Source organism: Acanthochromis polyacanthus, chromosome 11, assembly GCF_021347895.1.
Source record: "Acanthochromis polyacanthus isolate Apoly-LR-REF ecotype Palm Island chromosome 11, KAUST_Apoly_ChrSc, whole genome shotgun sequence".
Classification (NCBI taxonomy): Eukaryota; Metazoa; Chordata; class Actinopteri; family Pomacentridae; genus Acanthochromis; species Acanthochromis polyacanthus.
In genome coordinates this window covers 15420758-15437418 of record NC_067123.1, presented here as the reverse complement: position 1 = coordinate 15437418, position 16661 = coordinate 15420758, and the positions used below count along the sequence as shown (strand labels likewise).

The window sequence follows — 16661 nt, the reverse complement described above, 5'->3', positions numbered from 1 at the left end:
ATAACATGTGAATGGAAATCTCTGCTATCGGTGCTGTCTAGCTCATTGCATTTGAAAGAGGAATGTTAAGGAACTTAAAAGATGAAGTGGATGATTTTATTGAAGAAATAGTGAACAAGTTATTTTAAAAAATGATTCATCCATTTAGCTTTCATGCTTGAGATCAAAAATAGTTACAGAGGTCATGTAAATGTTTCCAATTAAGAATCTCACAAAAAGGCAGGTCTCTAATTTTCTAGTGAAACATTTTACTGATCTGAACTCTTACACACTCCTCACTTTTAGTGAATTACTGTTAATTGTTGTCTCTGTCCAAAGATATCTTAAATCATAACTTCTTGAAAACAGCACAAGGTTCCCTGAGGATTTTTTGTAAACATGGACAAAACAAACAAGCAAAATGGGGAACCACTATAATAAATATGTCCATGCTGATTCTCAGTCATCCTGGTCATAGTAATCCTTCAGAATTGAAGAAGCCTTGTAGCTGAAAGATAAAATGTCTTGAAGATCCCAAAAGAAAAATCCAAATGCTTCTTATTCAAGCTCCAAGGATCGCTCTTAAAAAACTATTACTGCAGCGTTACTTGTGGTCAGGGTTGTGTAGTAAAAATGCATTTATAGACTTAAATTCGTAAAACATCAGCTTTTTTTTCCAAAAACCTTTAATTTCAGTCATTGTTGATTATGATAGAACTTTGTTATTCCAAGAAAAAAAAATGCTCGTAATAGTGGAAGCTTCATTCTGAAATCCACCTGATCTAAACAAAGAACAAAACAAAACATGAAACATGCAATATTAAAATGATAATATTACATGCTCTACATATCTTAACGGTGCCTGGTAAATTGTAAATTAAAAATAAAAAATGTAAATTTGCTTGACTGTATGTCAATCTTTTTTTTTTAAATTTAGGCTAAATGAAAAAAGCTCAATATCTCAAAACCACTCACATTGCAAACAAAACTAATCTATTAGTGATATTACTTCAAATAAATTATGACCTACAGTAAACTACAAGGCCTAAGGGTCCTAAACTATCAAATCTATTACATGTGATATCTCACATATCACTGTCATAGTAGAACATAAAAAAAATTAGCGCAGCTTACCACAGCTGCATTTTGATCTCACTATCAAAATGTAAAAACAAACAAATCAACATGTCTTTATGTCAGTCAAAAATGAATCCAGTAATTTGTCACATACACAATATTGTGTTCTTACACAGTCATGGCGTTAAATTTCTCTTCCTGGTGTCATTGCTTAACTGTCTGTCTGTAGGTGTACAAAGAGAAGCTGTATGGGAAAAAATACGTCTGGTTCCTAATTGGCTGGTACGCAGATAACTGGTTTAAGATCAAGGATGCATCCATCAACTGTACCGTGGAACAGATGACAGAGGCTGTGGAGGGCCATGTGACCACTGAGATTGTCATGCTCAACCCAGAGACAGTGCGAGGAGCCTCCAAGCTGGTAAGACATATGTTGTCTCCTAATGTGGCTTATCACTGGTGCTCCAGAGAATCATCTGCAGCTGCAGAGGCTGTGGTGGATCTTCAATGAAAGCACAAAGGCCTTTTTTATATTTAGTTGCACTAGCTAAATTAACACCGCTTTGTATCTGTTGCAGAGTAGGTTCTTTTATAGATCATTAAAAATGAAAAATAAAAATATTGTGGAAAAACCTTTATCCCAAGAATACATTCTTGGAATATAATGCTTAGGATTTGTCATTTACAGTTACCATACCTTATCAGAAACTACTGAAAACTGATTTGTTTAAAAGATTACTGATGCAAACGAAGCTACTTTGCCAACTAGTTATGCTAAATCCTATTTGAATGAGTTTTTTTAAATGAAAAGCAAGATTCAAAAGAGTGTTTGGAGACGTGATGATCATATATTGGAGCGACCACATTTTACTTCACAGTTAAATGAAGTTACTGTTATTTATATAACACATTAAAACAGCAGACATTGTGCCAAATTGCTTTTCAGTAGAGACATAGGATTAGAATTCCCAAATTTGCCCAGTCGCCTCTGGTTTTCAGATAGAAATTGAGTTGAATAAATGTGATGAATTGAACTAGGAGCAGGAAAGAATGAGCCAGATCCAGAGTAATGTGCTGTTTTCTTTGTACCAGTTAAGAGTCTGGTAAGGTTGGAATGGGTCAGCCCCATAGACTTATACATATAATCATGGAAAAAATTGTTATACCACCCTTGTTTTCTTCAATTTCTTGTTCATTTTAATGCCCAGTACTAGCGTTCCTCTGCTTTCCATCGATGGAGGGCTTCTTCAATGCCTTGTGACTTCAGACTCGCTTCAAGAAGTCCATTTTGAACTGTCCTTGCCGAACATGTCCCATTTCTCCACAGTTCCCACTCATTTTTGAGGTCCCAAGGTCTGATGACAATTCCTAACACAGGAACACAGGAACGGTCATCTCGTGGGGGTAGAACAACGTTTCCTGCTGCAACCAGCTAGCAATTTGGTAGTACCATGTTGGGCTTGTTTTTTCTTGATGTAATGAACAGCTGTCTTGGAGATCTTCATGCCAATTTCCAGCAGTGCCAAGATGGCTGCCTTTGTGGCTTCACATAATTCTTTTGTTTTAGGCATTATGTGAGAGCTGATAACTTCTAAGCTGTACTATAGATTGAATGTAAGCAGGAATCCACCCTAGGCCTTTGCATGTGCAGTGCTGCTTATGACATGAAATGACCTCTTATATACCCTGGGAATACAATTAAGTTTAAGCATGTCAAATAGGACATAAAATATTATGTAATCAGCTGCATTTTTTGTCATGTATTCTTCAAGTAATATACGTTACCAGGCATTGAAATGAACACGACTTAGGAACACGACTGAAGAAAACAAGGGTGGTCTAATCATTTTTTCCATGACTGTATACTTGTTTTATATATTTCCTGTTTTAGTCTGGCATTTCCTGTAGTGTGTTGTGCTCACTTTTGTCCAATTTTGGTTATAATTAGTTTTCTCTGCCATTTTCTGTTGAACTGCTTGTAAGTTTTATTACAATGATCTCAGTTTATTCATTGTGGTGTATAGTAGAGTTATAGTGTCTGCATTTGTGAGTTTTATGAAGACATTTTAAATGTACGCTAAAATTGATTAGCTTGAGATTTGATGCAAAGGCTTTAAAAGCTAAGGGACATGGACAGAAAAGGCTTGGTCACCTTGGGTAATGTGAAAAAAGTCACCCGTATTAATGACAATAGTATCAGAGGTTATAAGCAAAACCATCTAATAAAGAAAGTCACACAAGTCATCACAAAGATGGAATCACAGCAGTTCATCGAGCGTCTAGTAGCTACACTTTCACTGGACTGGGGGAAAGCGGCTAATATGGATTGAGTTAAATGACTTAAATGGCAAATCAGGTCTGCAATGTAGCAAGACTGTTAGGACGTTGTACACCATTCAGCTCTTGATGTCAGGCAGAGAAATTAGGAGTCATCCCACATTTACAGTATCCCTAGTTGTAAAAGGTTACTTTCAGCTATGTATTACCAGCATGCAAGTGGAAATTAGTTCTTTAAAATTTTGAAATTTGCAGCCATGTGCAATCAAAGAAAACAAGTGTAAAAGGGAATAAAATATATTTTTTAAAAATGCAAACATTATTAAATTTTATGGCCTTATGGATTTTGTGACATTTTGTCTTCAGAGTGTCACCAGAGGAATCTCATTGCAAGTCTAAAATTGTTCGGGAAGCATAACTATGATACATACATTTCACGCCTCTTTTTTCATCATTACACATGCTGCTAAAGAAACAAACAGCACAGTGGTGAAACACAGTTTCTCACAACATCACAGATGGTAGGTATTTATATTATTTATATTTTATGACAACCAAGAAATGGTGTTCACTATCAGTATGTTCGAGCAGCAGTATATCCTGAAGCTCCCAAAATAAAATCAAAGATAATAGCAATACCACACTACCATGTTAGAGTGGAACTGTAGTGCACTGACACTACTGACTCTCAGCTAAAAAGTGGTTTACAGATTCTCCCTTTACCATAAATCAGCTGGTATAGACTCCAGCTCCCCTGGGACACTACAGAGAATAAAATGGTGTATAGATAATGGATGGATGAAACTGTTAGGACCACAGGTGCAAGTGGCTTTTTACCACTCAAAATTTAGAACACACTTAAGACTTCGCAGCTGTCTTACTTTAAGTTGTAACTTGTGATGAAATAGATGCAACAAATAATGAAGATGATTATGAATATGGATCCTGAGGGGCTGCACAGTATCTTGATGGTTAGCTAGGGTGACCATATTCTGTTTCTCTGAAAAGAGGACACACTTCCAGCTCGTGCGCGAAAAATTTTCAGTCCCCCCCCCTTTTTAGGGGTTTTCTGTGGGTCAGGGGGCTTTCTGTGCTTCGAACCTTCGAACTCAGTTAAACAGATATTCTGAATTCCCCAGAAAAGAACACTTTACCTGGATATACAGAAAAATAGCCCAAAACACTCACAAACAGTTGCTTTATAAATAATATATTCATTAAAGCAATTCTCCTAAACTATATAATCAGTCACATACAAACATGGCATGCTCTAGTCTTTAATAGTTATTGACTCAAGTTGTGTAGGAACACATGTATTCAGATGTTTAACAAAATAAGAAATAATCATCTCTCTTAAGTCTGACACTTACACCTTAGTTAAGAAAAGTGAGGTAGAGTACCATTCTTCAAAATAACCTTCCAATTATCAATTATGTAAAAATAGAATAATGCCTCAAAATATTAAACAAAAAGAAAAAAGACAGGTAGCCTATTTTTCAATGTTCAGGTAGCCCATTCTTCAAAATAATGTGTCTAATGGCAAATGAAAAAAATATAGAAATAATGCCTCAAGTCAACAGTCCTTTTTTCCTTCTTTTTCCTTTTCTTATTAGCCACAGAGACATAAGTCCCAGCTTTGCGGACTGTACATTCTGCCTCCCATTTGACACGACCCGGACGAAAACAGGGGTACTTTTTTCGCATTTCATCAGTGAAATGACATTTGCATTTTGGCATTTTCTTTCTGTTCGAGTGCTCTCTCGCAGTGTGCCTACCTGCCTGTCAGCCTGCGAGGAAGCGAATCTCCAGCGCCGTGGCGCGCGCCGGCGCTTCAGAGACGCGGCGCTGGCGCTCCGCAGCGTGTGCTGTGGAAATTGTCTGATAGAAGAGAATGGGTTCTAAGTGCTGCGCAGTACGATTCAAGAGCACGGCGCTGTGCGACGCGGCGGTTTCGCGTTATGTGGAATTTAGGGGATCAAAAACCCGGACATTTGAAGGACTTTATAAACGCCGGCTGGACAGGCCGGACAGCCTCTCAAAAGAGGACATGTCCGGGCAAAAGAGGACGTATGGTCACCCTATGGTTAGCGCTGTCGTCCTGCAGTCAGAAGATCCCCGGTTCAAATCCCGTCCTGGGCCTGGGATCTTTCTGCATGGAGTTCGAATGTTCTCCCTGTGCATGTGTGGGTTTTCTCCAGATTCTCCAGCTTCCTCCCTCAGTCTAAAAACATGCTGAGGTTAAGAGGTGATTCTAAATTATCTATACATGTGAATGTAAGCATGATTGTTTGTCTCTATGTGTAGCTCTGTGATGGACTGGTGACCTGTCCAGGGTGTCCCCTGCTTTCACTCTAAGTCAGCTGGGATAGACTCCAGCACCTCCATCCTGATGAGGATTGAGTGGTGTATAGACAATGATGAATAATGGAATGATGAATATGGATAGCACATTTCCACACAGAGAATTACATAGCCTCACTGCCGACCCTTTCATTTCCCCGCAAAAGTCAAGGCAGTTGTTTAACACATTTAATTTGTGATAATTGGGTGGCACATCTTAGGAACTCATAATGTTGGTTCACAAATAGGTAAATGCATCATAGGAGCACTTGACAGCTATTTGAGTTTTTGAAAAAGATAATTAAAGTGTGGATGTTGCTCTAGGGTATAATGAGTTATGAGGTAATATGGAGGAAAACATTGATGTGTCTGAACATTGCTGTCCAGGAGAGGGCCCTTCTGAGTACATAGCAATACTGTTTCTGAAACCATCCAGTGGAAACAGTGATGGAGGCCCAAAGCAGCTGTTGCTGTTACACTTTTGCAATGTGGAGGGTGTAGATAGAGTATTCAAAGAAAATGAGCTTTTTTTTTTTTTTTACCAATGTCATTGCTGTCCAGTAGGCCAAAGAACACGTGCAATCAGACAATCAATCAGGTTGTAAACAAACCTCCAAATTAACCAAACTAACATAGAAGAAAATAATAAACCATGACCTGTAAAATAATATTCCTATAGAGGGACTAGTGCTTACTTCAGGTTTTATATTCAAATAAAATGAGTTGGATTATCTTAATAGAGCATGTTTAGCCATCTTTTTGTTGCTCTATTGTATTTCTTCTTATGTGGTAGTTGTCCCTTTTGACTACCTGAGCTACATTTATAGTTACTGCAAACAATCACATGAATGTTTTTGTTACAGGGGGATTATTTAAGGGTTTAAAAGCAATCTTATTGGCCATGGGAGATTCATACAGAAAAACGTAATATCTTTAAAGGCTTTAAAGAAATATATTTGGTGATTCAGTTGACGAAATTTAAAGCAGTTAGTTTTATAGATTTTTTTTTGCAACTGATTAGGCTTTCCAAGTAACAATTGGCACCCTTTACAGATTATATGGCACCTTAAAGTGCATGGGAACATAGCATGAATTCATTATGCATTTCAAGATCACTTGCTGGAATCATGCAAATTCAAAAAAGTAGTACTAACTTCAGAAAAAAAAATCAGTAAATTAATTGACCTTAGAGAGTGAATTAAATCAGCATTTTACATAACTTCAAATATAAATCTTCTGATATGTGACCAATCAAAATATTTGAGCCCATTTATTCAGATATTGTAAGTAAATGGTCAAACATTACCCATGTGTAACCATCTTTTCCTCTCTTCTTCAGACCTCTCAAGAGTTTCTAGCTCAGCTGATGTCTAAACTTGGTGGCAAAAATCCAGAAGAGACAGGTGGTTTCCAGGAGGCCCCACTGGCCTATGATGCTGTGTGGGCTCTAGCTCTGGCTCTCAACAAGACCGTGGGCCCCCTAAAAGCCAAGGGCCATCGTCTAGAAGATTTCAACTACAACAATCGAGATATCACTGTTGAGATCTATCGGGCAATGAACACCAGTTCCTTTGAAGGAGTTTCAGTAAGTACAAAATCTGAAGGAGAAAGGAGCAGAAAGGGAGGAGGGCTGAGATTGCTGGATGGCAATATGAGAGAGGGCGTCAAAGACTGACATTGTGAAAAAGATGGAGGAAGGTATTAAAATGTTAATATTCTGGCCTTTTCTTTTAGGGTCATGTTGTCTTTGATGCTCAAGGCTCTCGGATGGCCTGGACTCTTATTGAACAACTTCAAGGTATGCCACAGAACACATCTGTGTTCATTCAATGTGCAATGATCTTGTCCTTTTCATTCATTTTTAAATGTAAACTCCAAAAACAGAATTGTATCCTTTAGGCATGTCCTTAGCTTGTGTCATGATGAGGATGTCATCAGGATCAGGACCGATTGTGACATTTGGCAGTTGGGCCTTTATATACATCCAGTGTTACACAGGTGCCAGAAAGGAAGAGTACTAGTTGTTGCAGAATGTATGGTATAAAATAGAATAGTGCTGGCTGGATGAGAATAGGCATTATAAAAGTGGTGCCCATTGCTAGTTAAACTCCGACAATACTCTCGACTTGGCAACATAGAATTGCATGTAGTCTGAGTGACTGCCCCCTTAGGTCACTAGAAGTATTCAACAGTAATAGGGTCCATCGGCTGGTGCAATCAAGTACTTATAGCTAATGGTACAAAACTTGTTCTTATATATATTTACAGAATACAGGTTATTGCCATCTTTTGGAGCTTTTGGACCAACAGTACACCCTACTCTTGTGACATTACATTTCAGATGGTGCCCTACTGGAACAACAAGGACAAAGACCACCGACATAACATTCAGGGACAGCTTGAATGCAGAAGTGCAGTTTTTGTTCTTAATGCATTGCATAACTGTTCAGTTGATTATTCAGTTCGTTAATTAAATTGAAGTGTTGAAGGAGGTGAAGTTTTAGATTTTTAACAAGACCATCATCAAGGAAACTGGAGTTTGTTTCACATATGTCCTTTATTCTTTGACTTTGGTGAAGTGTAGAAACCAAAACTATTTGGATGGCTTAAAATACAACCCTATTACAACATGTTTGAAGCTTCTCTTCCATTTTCTGGGTTACCACATTTAAAATATGATACAAACAAATGTAACTGAAAATTCAGTTGAATTGAATAGGATTTTTTTTTTTTTGTGATGAAAGAATCTACTCCTCCTATGAAGTTTGATTAGCTAGCTAGTTATCAAACATTTACCCAGGTGATGACACAAATGTAATGTAACCTCTGTAGATAAGCCAGCCAGTGCAGGTGAATAGCAGGTTGAGCTACATAGCACCTAAATGTGTAATGCTAGATTTAGTGGTGCTGTTTGCTTGAAATCAAGGTACAGGCTTGATGTGACAGATGTACAAACAATGCATCATCACTTTATTAGACACAAAACATCAGGTCAGCTATATTGTACAGTAGGTCCTGTTACAACTATGTTCTTTTATCAGTCTTCAGTGAAACGCCATCTGGCATAAAAAGAAAAAAAAAAAGAATCCATTTGCAAAAAATATGCCTGTGGTTGTAAAAAAAATATTTCTTGTGTCTCAGACCTGAGTTGTGAGTCAGAACGTCTTGTGACCTACCTCTGGCCTACGTTTTTTTTTTTTTTTGTAGAAATCCAGTAGTATGGCTTTGCTTTGTACAGCCAGCTCACTATACCGAGGAAGTACTTTTCTCTGAAATTATTCCATACCACGCAATTTGTGTAAAGGGAGAAAGTTGAGATTGTGGAGGTTGAAGTGGTAAATGGATGTGTAGTGCATCAGACTCACATGAAGTAGACTGGAATTTGTGTTTTGGTACAGGTCTGCAGTAGCTATTTCCCTTTTACTAACTGTCACCACAGTTTTCACTGTAGTAGCTTCCATATGCAGACACTGTAAAGGCAGAATTTCAAAAATGTAGGGTTTTGCAAAATCATCTAGCATCAATATTTGAGTAAAGTGTAGCAGCTGATACACCCCAAAGAATTTGTTTCATGTTTGTATGACAGCATTGCTGACTTTTTTCATTGATTTCCATTAATTTAATGTAGTTGCTGTGCACACTCACTATAAAAAACATGGATTTAATTTTCAGGTACTATACAGACATGTTTCATGAAGACACTTTTTAGCCACTGCGCCATAATATTATGTTTTTGGGTTGTCTGTATGTCCATATGCCATCCATCCATCTCATTGTTATGAACACAAATCTCAATAATATCTTGAGATAATTTCTTTAGTTTTGGAGACAAAGGCTCACTCAGATTCAACACTGTCTCACGGCTGTGTTTTCATTGGACACTGAGACTGAACTAAGCTTAAAAAGTTTATTGGGCACCAGTGGAATGGCTGAGGAGGCTGGCTGGCTGGCAGGTTGGTGGCAGACAGATGGAGAATCTTGTCTGAGACTGGTGCCATTATACTGTGGAGGGTGATCAGTGGATCCAAATTAGGTGAGCTTGTTTGCTGAACAAAGCACAGCAGAGATAACAGTCCACAGCAGAACCAGAACAGAGAGGTCAGGGGGAGAGAGGCAAGGAGAACAGAAAAAAGACATTCAAATTCTGCAAATACATGTCAGGGCAGCAGCTTTGACACAATGAACTGATTCGAATTTGGTGGTCAAAGGTATCTGTAACTTCACAAAATGTATTTTTGGCCATAACCCAAGAATTTGCATGCTAATTATGATGCAATTTCATCCAAATGTCTAACTGTATAAAGTGACAAAGTTACAGCATTATATATCCAAATGGTTAAAAATTAACTTAACTTTGTCTGCATAAAGTTATTTTAGAATAGTTTTTTTTTTTTTTAACTCACCAAGACACTTAGTCATACCAATGATAATTTTATAGACATACTTAATAGTTGGTGCTAGATTGAATCAGCTTTGTTGTCTGGCCCTTTTTGATGCTCCAGCAAAGCACAATGACTTATGGGTTATCTTACTTGTCAACCTCTGACGAACTGTTTCTGTTGAACTGAACACTTTGCCCCCTATCTTTCGGAATTTTGGCTGAATCTCATGTGCAGTCCACTTCACTGGAAACTACTGGGCAATCGAAGTACACTGTAGTTCATGTTTATTTCAGGAAACAAAATAACATTATGTCTCTGTTATTCAACAATAGCCTACAACCAGTGGAAACACTCCTCAACAACGTTCATATTACTATCCTTGTGCAGGCTTATTGTTGTTTTTTAATGGAATGGAATAGAGGTGGCTGAATGATTATTTGGTGATTGTGGTGTGTCCTATCTTTGGTTGCACGGGTCTAGAAGGCCGGTTGCCTTTCGATTACTGAGCCTGTATTCTCCTTTTCAATCTTCGTATTTGCGTTCCTCTGACATTGCCGGATCGTGTCACAAGCAGAGGCTGTCTGTATTTGTCCAATTAATTTAAAATTTAGCTTGTTTTGATGATTTTCCTTTGCTGCTTCAGACCTCATCATCACACAATGAGAGGGTCAGTAATGAATTGCTGTTTGTTTTATAGTAGTGAAATAAACTAGCCTTGTGCAGTTCTCTGGTCAGGTCAAAGCTAAGCTGAAAAAATAGACATGGTTATAGGATGATCATTCCAGCCTTTTCTTAGCTTCCCATAGGAAATCACCGTCTGCATAGGATTGAAAAGAGGACTAGAAACAAGGAAACGGGTGCAAAGAGTAGACACAAACCAATCAACCCCACAGTCGTTAATCTATGTAAAAACACAACCCAAATGGCAATGTGTAGTTTTAGGAGCTATTACAGATTGGAATTATTTCTTGCAGCGACTTGTGTGTTTTTGTGTCAGCAAAGTTGCCAGTTTTGTTGTGCAAAGACTGAAATTGAAACTTGTGCACGAGAACCACCTTGCAACCACACTGAATAGAAACACTATACCTTATGTTCTATAATGTACACAGGAACAGTGTATGCAACTCAAGCACAACATACAATGTGTTATTCAGTGAGCTTTTCAAATATTGGCGTATTTTTGTGTTCTGGACAGAGCTTGGCCAACTACTTCTCACCACTTCAAGTCTTTCTGCTGAGCTAGACTGTTCTGATTCCAACTCTGTACACATACGTAACATGCCACATAGACAAAACATTGATATTAATCTTCTCATTTCAGAATTTTGTCATTTCAGAAAGAAAGCGAAACAACCCATTTCATAACAAGCAGAGGATTTTATTTCACTTAATTTCATATTCAGTTTATTCCAATTAACTCAAAATACAGAACATTTTAAATCAGGAAACGTCTGATCACTGACTTATACGAAGAATTAGACCCTGTGGAGATTTTCAATGCCAGTTTTAGCTACTTCACTGTTTTTGATACTCTGCCCACAATACTTCCTTGTTAAGGTTAGCTAACCAGTATTACTCTCGTCTCTCTCTATGTGTCTTACAGGAGGGAGCTATAAGAAGATTGGATACTACGACAGCACTAAAGGCAATCTGTCCTGGTATGGGAATGACAAGTGGATAGGTGAGGAACATTCATCTGCCTCAGCCACTTTATTTGATTTGATTTTATTTTATTTATCACTGTCTGTTGCACTCCTTTTACTTTCCAATCTCCTGTTTTGTTCCCATCAGTCAGTCTGGTTTTATTTAGCATGTGGGAACACACCTGCTTACTTTTCACAGCTCACCAGATATCTGAATTATTCAGCACTAAATAGAACCACAGTCAAGTGCTATGATGACACAATGTGCTGTTTAGCCCTGATTTGAATCCATTTACTAATTAAAAAATAGAACAAATTCAGAGACATGACAGCAGTGCACTAGATTTTGCTAGCTAAGAGTCCAAACAAAACAGGAGAGATCAATCTGGGTGGTGGTTTAATGGGATTGGGCTCCATGACCTTGACTTTGAGAAATGCAATTGTGTTCTCTAATCAGTACACATCAGAGCTCTGCATCAGTTCTGCCTCCTTGGGCACAGACAAGACACAAATCTAACAATGGTTAATGCTGTGAAAACTGCGGAGGATGTTGCAATTCTGTGAAATTGGAAAACAAAATCGAGTGATGCTATGGGCAATGGTGGGGAGGGGGTGATGGATACACACTGACCTTGGGTTGGTTATTCTGTATGCTTGTTTGTTCGAATATGTGTCGAAAATCCTGTCTCAGACGCAGTGGATTGGATTTCCTGTAATGCCAAAATCACATTGATTGATTGAAGAAAGGGGAGGTAGGTGGAGGTAGGGCAACTAGTCCAGAACTAAACAAGATGACATTCTATTGACTGGCAGAGGGAGGGGAAGCATTATTTGGGAGTAAGTGTTATATTGTCGTATCAATTAATTTTGCAGGCCATTTCAGTACTTAAGAATATCTGCTTAGTTCTTTTATTACAAGCTAGTGTCTACTGCAAGACTTCCAATGCAAACAGTATCTGAAATTTGAAATGAAAGACAAGCGAGTCAGGCTGTTTTTATGTTTGTATGTAAGTATGCATGTATGTATGTATGTTTTAACATATTGTACACCAGGTCCTCCTGTCATCTGACTGGCTGCTAATACAGACTATAGTTCTTCCACGTTTACCAATTAGATGAATAAATTCAGCAAAATATTATTTATACAGCAATAATTCCATTAAATGCAGTAAGGTGAATTTACAAAAAGCAAGTTTCGGTGATACTGTTCTTGAATTTTCTATAAATTTTAGTTCAGAATGAAAATCAGCTTTCTGTGCTGCAAAACTTGCTGAACATAGTTCCTTCCCATTTCCTACTATCACAGCAAGCTATTTACTTTCCAGACCTTTGAAAACGAAGCTGCTGGATGTCCAGGGTTTGTTGACATTTCAGCTGTGAAAACACAAGCCAAGCTGTAAAGTCCCCCTAGTAGTGTTTGACGTCACTCTCCCCTACTGTCATTGAAAAGCTGTAAGCAGTGATACATTTCTGGCTGTGGGCCAGAAACTAGCTTTTGTAACCAAGCCGACCCACAGCAAGGTCATCAAAATAGCCTCTCGCTCTGGTATGATAAGTCCCCAAGGGAGAAAGTGTTGACTTGTGTTTTTTTGTGCTTGATCCCATGGTCATGTTTCCTCAAGTGAAGTACTCTTGCCCATCTGAACTGTGTTTAGAAGTCAGCAGATGCTTTCGGCCAGTGAACAAGTCAAGTGATGCTGGGTGTGACAGTCAGTCACCCCAAGGTATCATCAAAGTGTCCTCCTTCCTTCCTGCCCTTATAGTTGGTCACTAGTGTACTTCCTGACATCAGCAAAAGTAGCTGGGTGGAAACATCACAGAATTAGGCCTCTTTAAATTAAACACGAATTTGTTGTAGATCTGTCGCTACATGCTGAGGGGTTTGAGCGCTGAGCTCAGTTCATGACATGAGTTTTCTTGTCCAACATTCATTCTCTTCTTCCCTCTTACCTTTGCTCATTTTTTCTCTCTACTTTCTCTGTCTGTACAATCCATTCTAATCCCCTCTTTATCTTCTCACTTGTTTATTTGTGTCTGACCTCTCTCATTTCTTCTCTTCTCCACTGTCTCACTTATGTTTCCCAGGATTTCTTCACACATCTCTTTCCTCCTTCGTTGAGTCTCCTTGACAACCATTTCTGCATCACTGCCTCTCTCTCTCTCTGGTATTGCTATGGTAACCATTGTGGAGCCAGTCACCATGGTAACAACTATCCAGATTCCACCAGCAAGGGCAGGAAGAGGTATTAGTGTAGGAGAATACATTTCCCCAAAGGACAGTCACTTACACACACATACTTAATATCTTTTTGTAATCCACAAACATGCACAGGTATACACAATATATGCCTTCAGCAAACATTTGCACCTTCTCACAAACACAGTGCGTAATCTTTATGAGTTGTGATTGTGGCTCCTTACAGTTTTACTGGTTTTAATGCAGAACAGTTTGCTTTATTGAAAGCACATTGCACAATGTGGTGATAAGTATTTCATGGAAAACTTTTTTTCAAAAAACAGAGGAAAAATTATGTAGTCCTTAAAACCTACATGACGCTGTGGCAAACACTTTTGTTGCCTTAGAACCAATATAGTCAGCGTACAGCTCACATGCCACATGCAGCCTGTAGAGCTTCTGTTTTTTGCATGTGATTGTCTGAATTTTACATGGAGGCCTTTGTAAAACTATGGACTTGATGAAAGGGAAAACATCTTGAGGAGAAGCAGCAATTCTCTGCACAAAGTGAATTATGTCACACTCCAGACAAAGATGTGGAGAAAGGTAACAGACAAATTTGTCTGAACAGGTCAGCAAAACAGTAAAAATTTGTGGCCGAGAAAATACAGTCAGAATTGTATGAAAAATCGACTAATTGAAAACACTGCACACCCAGAAGATTTGCTCTGTTTCTTCCCACCTGGAAGGAAATGGGATTTATTATTGCTCATTAAAGGACAACTAAAACTTTTTGACGTATCAGTGTAGACTGCTGAAAGATTGCCAGAAGTAACAAACTCTTCAAACATTGTGAAGGAGTATTTTTTAACGTCTGCTGAAATTATATTTGCATTTGTCATGAAAGATGAGGCAATTCTAAAGCAAATAGTGGGCTTGCAAATGTCAGATAAAACTATAGTATGAATGGCAGATGAAATTGGTTAGGATACTGGATAACATCTGAATGAGAATCTGTTCTGTGTCACAGCTTGGCAAAGGATGAAAAGATGGACATGAGTGATGTACTATATCTATGCACAGATCTAGGTCCAGATCCTGAGAGATGACTGCCTTCATGAAGAACTTTCTTTTGCACCTTTTTTTAATGAGAGCAGTCCTGTTGAGCCAAAAGTAAGATATATCTAGTTTCATACATTTTTGACAAAGAAAGACTCCTCCCAAACCCGAAGAACATAGATCTTAATAAAATGATGGGAATGTCTTATACATATATAAGTTACTGGCAAACATTATTTCTGCAGCCCTTTGATGCCCTTTAACGTTAAGTCACATTTTCTCTATTCGTTATTTTATTTGCCATGAAGTCAGGACTCATATGAGCCAAAATAAAAACCAAAGATACCTTTCTCAGATGTCAAAACATGTCATCCTTAACAGAGTTGCATTTTTAATATATAATGGTCACAAATAATCTGAAACTAGAAGTACTTCATAACAACACACACACACACAGAGTTGCTGTTACAGCCTGTGTCATGTTATAGTATTTTCTGACAGTAAAAATAAGAGTGACATGAGTTTTGCTGAAGACAGACAATAATGTTAATTATTTTAACTTTAACTTTTGAAACGAGTCACATGTTGAGTCACTGTTAATTTCACAACGTCATTTTAAGCTTACCTGTCGGCTCAGCCCACTTCTGTAATGTTGCCTGGCTATAGCTTAAATGGCGCAAAGACATCATTCTGCGTGACTCCGACACTTAACAGCATTTACTGTTTTATGAGATATTAAGAGTACATCGGCGTTTAATCGGCAAAACTCCATCCGATGACGGAGTTTTGGATGCATGGAATGTATGTTAAACATATTTCATGTAGAGTTGCTTGGTTCTGCCTCTATCAGATCAACTGCCCATTTGCATGTGCACGATGGCAAATCTACTTGGACAAACTGCACGAAATACGTGGGCTTGTGAAGACCAAATTGGGTAAAGACCTGTAAGTCTACCTGTGCAAGTTCACCGACTTGGTAGTCTTTTCCTACTATCTATATGCATAGCCTGCTTCACCCACCATGTGCTACAATATCATCCCTGTTATCCAACAGTTTTGAGGGGAAAAAAAACGCTCCAGAAAATGCAACTCTGTAAACCTCCGCTCCCTCACAAAAGCCTACATTGCTGTTTCCTCCTTCAGCCTTGGCCTATGGAATTGCCAGTCTTCTGTAAACAAAACAGAATTGATCTAAACACTGGTTAATTTTCCAGATATCCAGGTACTCGCCCTGAGCAACACCTGGATCTGTCCAGAAAGCACTGTCACACCAGCTGCACTCCCTGCTGACTCCATTTTGTCCCACACAACCCCGTCCAGCAGCACAGGGGGAAAAAAATGTGTTTTGTCTGAATATAGCTGGTTTAGAGTTTTATTTTTAACATTACCAAAATACATTAGTGTACATTCTACATGCAGAGCTGCTGTTTGTCCTTCAACATCCAGAGGTTTATTGTCTGACAGATACACAAACGTCACTACACTTTAATGTAATTACCAGTCATGCTGGTCAAGATGCTGCTGCTGAAGATAGAGCTGCTCATGTTCTGTCTGTGGATTCTATTTTTTTCTTTTTCTTCAGATGTCCCTCCAACAAAATATTGCTTCAATGTTTTTTTATGGTGAGCGCTGACCGTCCATTCATAGCAGTCTAACCTGGATGCTAACATCTCCAAAACAGTTGGAGCAAATTTTTACTCAGGCATTTTCTTGATAAATTAACCAAAG

At 38.3% G+C, this 16661-nt stretch overlaps 1 protein-coding gene across 2 annotated transcripts in view; it reads left to right on the top strand.

The window, feature by feature from the left end:
* Positions 1-16661, top strand: part of gabbr1b (gamma-aminobutyric acid (GABA) B receptor, 1b) — a 148810-nt gene that overhangs the window by 104339 nt on the left and 27810 nt on the right. For both annotated transcript variants that reach the window (XM_051955127.1, XM_051955126.1), the window contains 4 exons: positions 1286-1477; positions 7013-7258; positions 7408-7471; positions 11659-11736. In XM_051955127.1, the coding sequence (XP_051811087.1) occupies positions 1286-1477; positions 7013-7258; positions 7408-7471; positions 11659-11736 (580 nt within the window). The remainder of the gene's footprint in view (positions 1-1285; positions 1478-7012; positions 7259-7407; positions 7472-11658; positions 11737-16661) is intronic.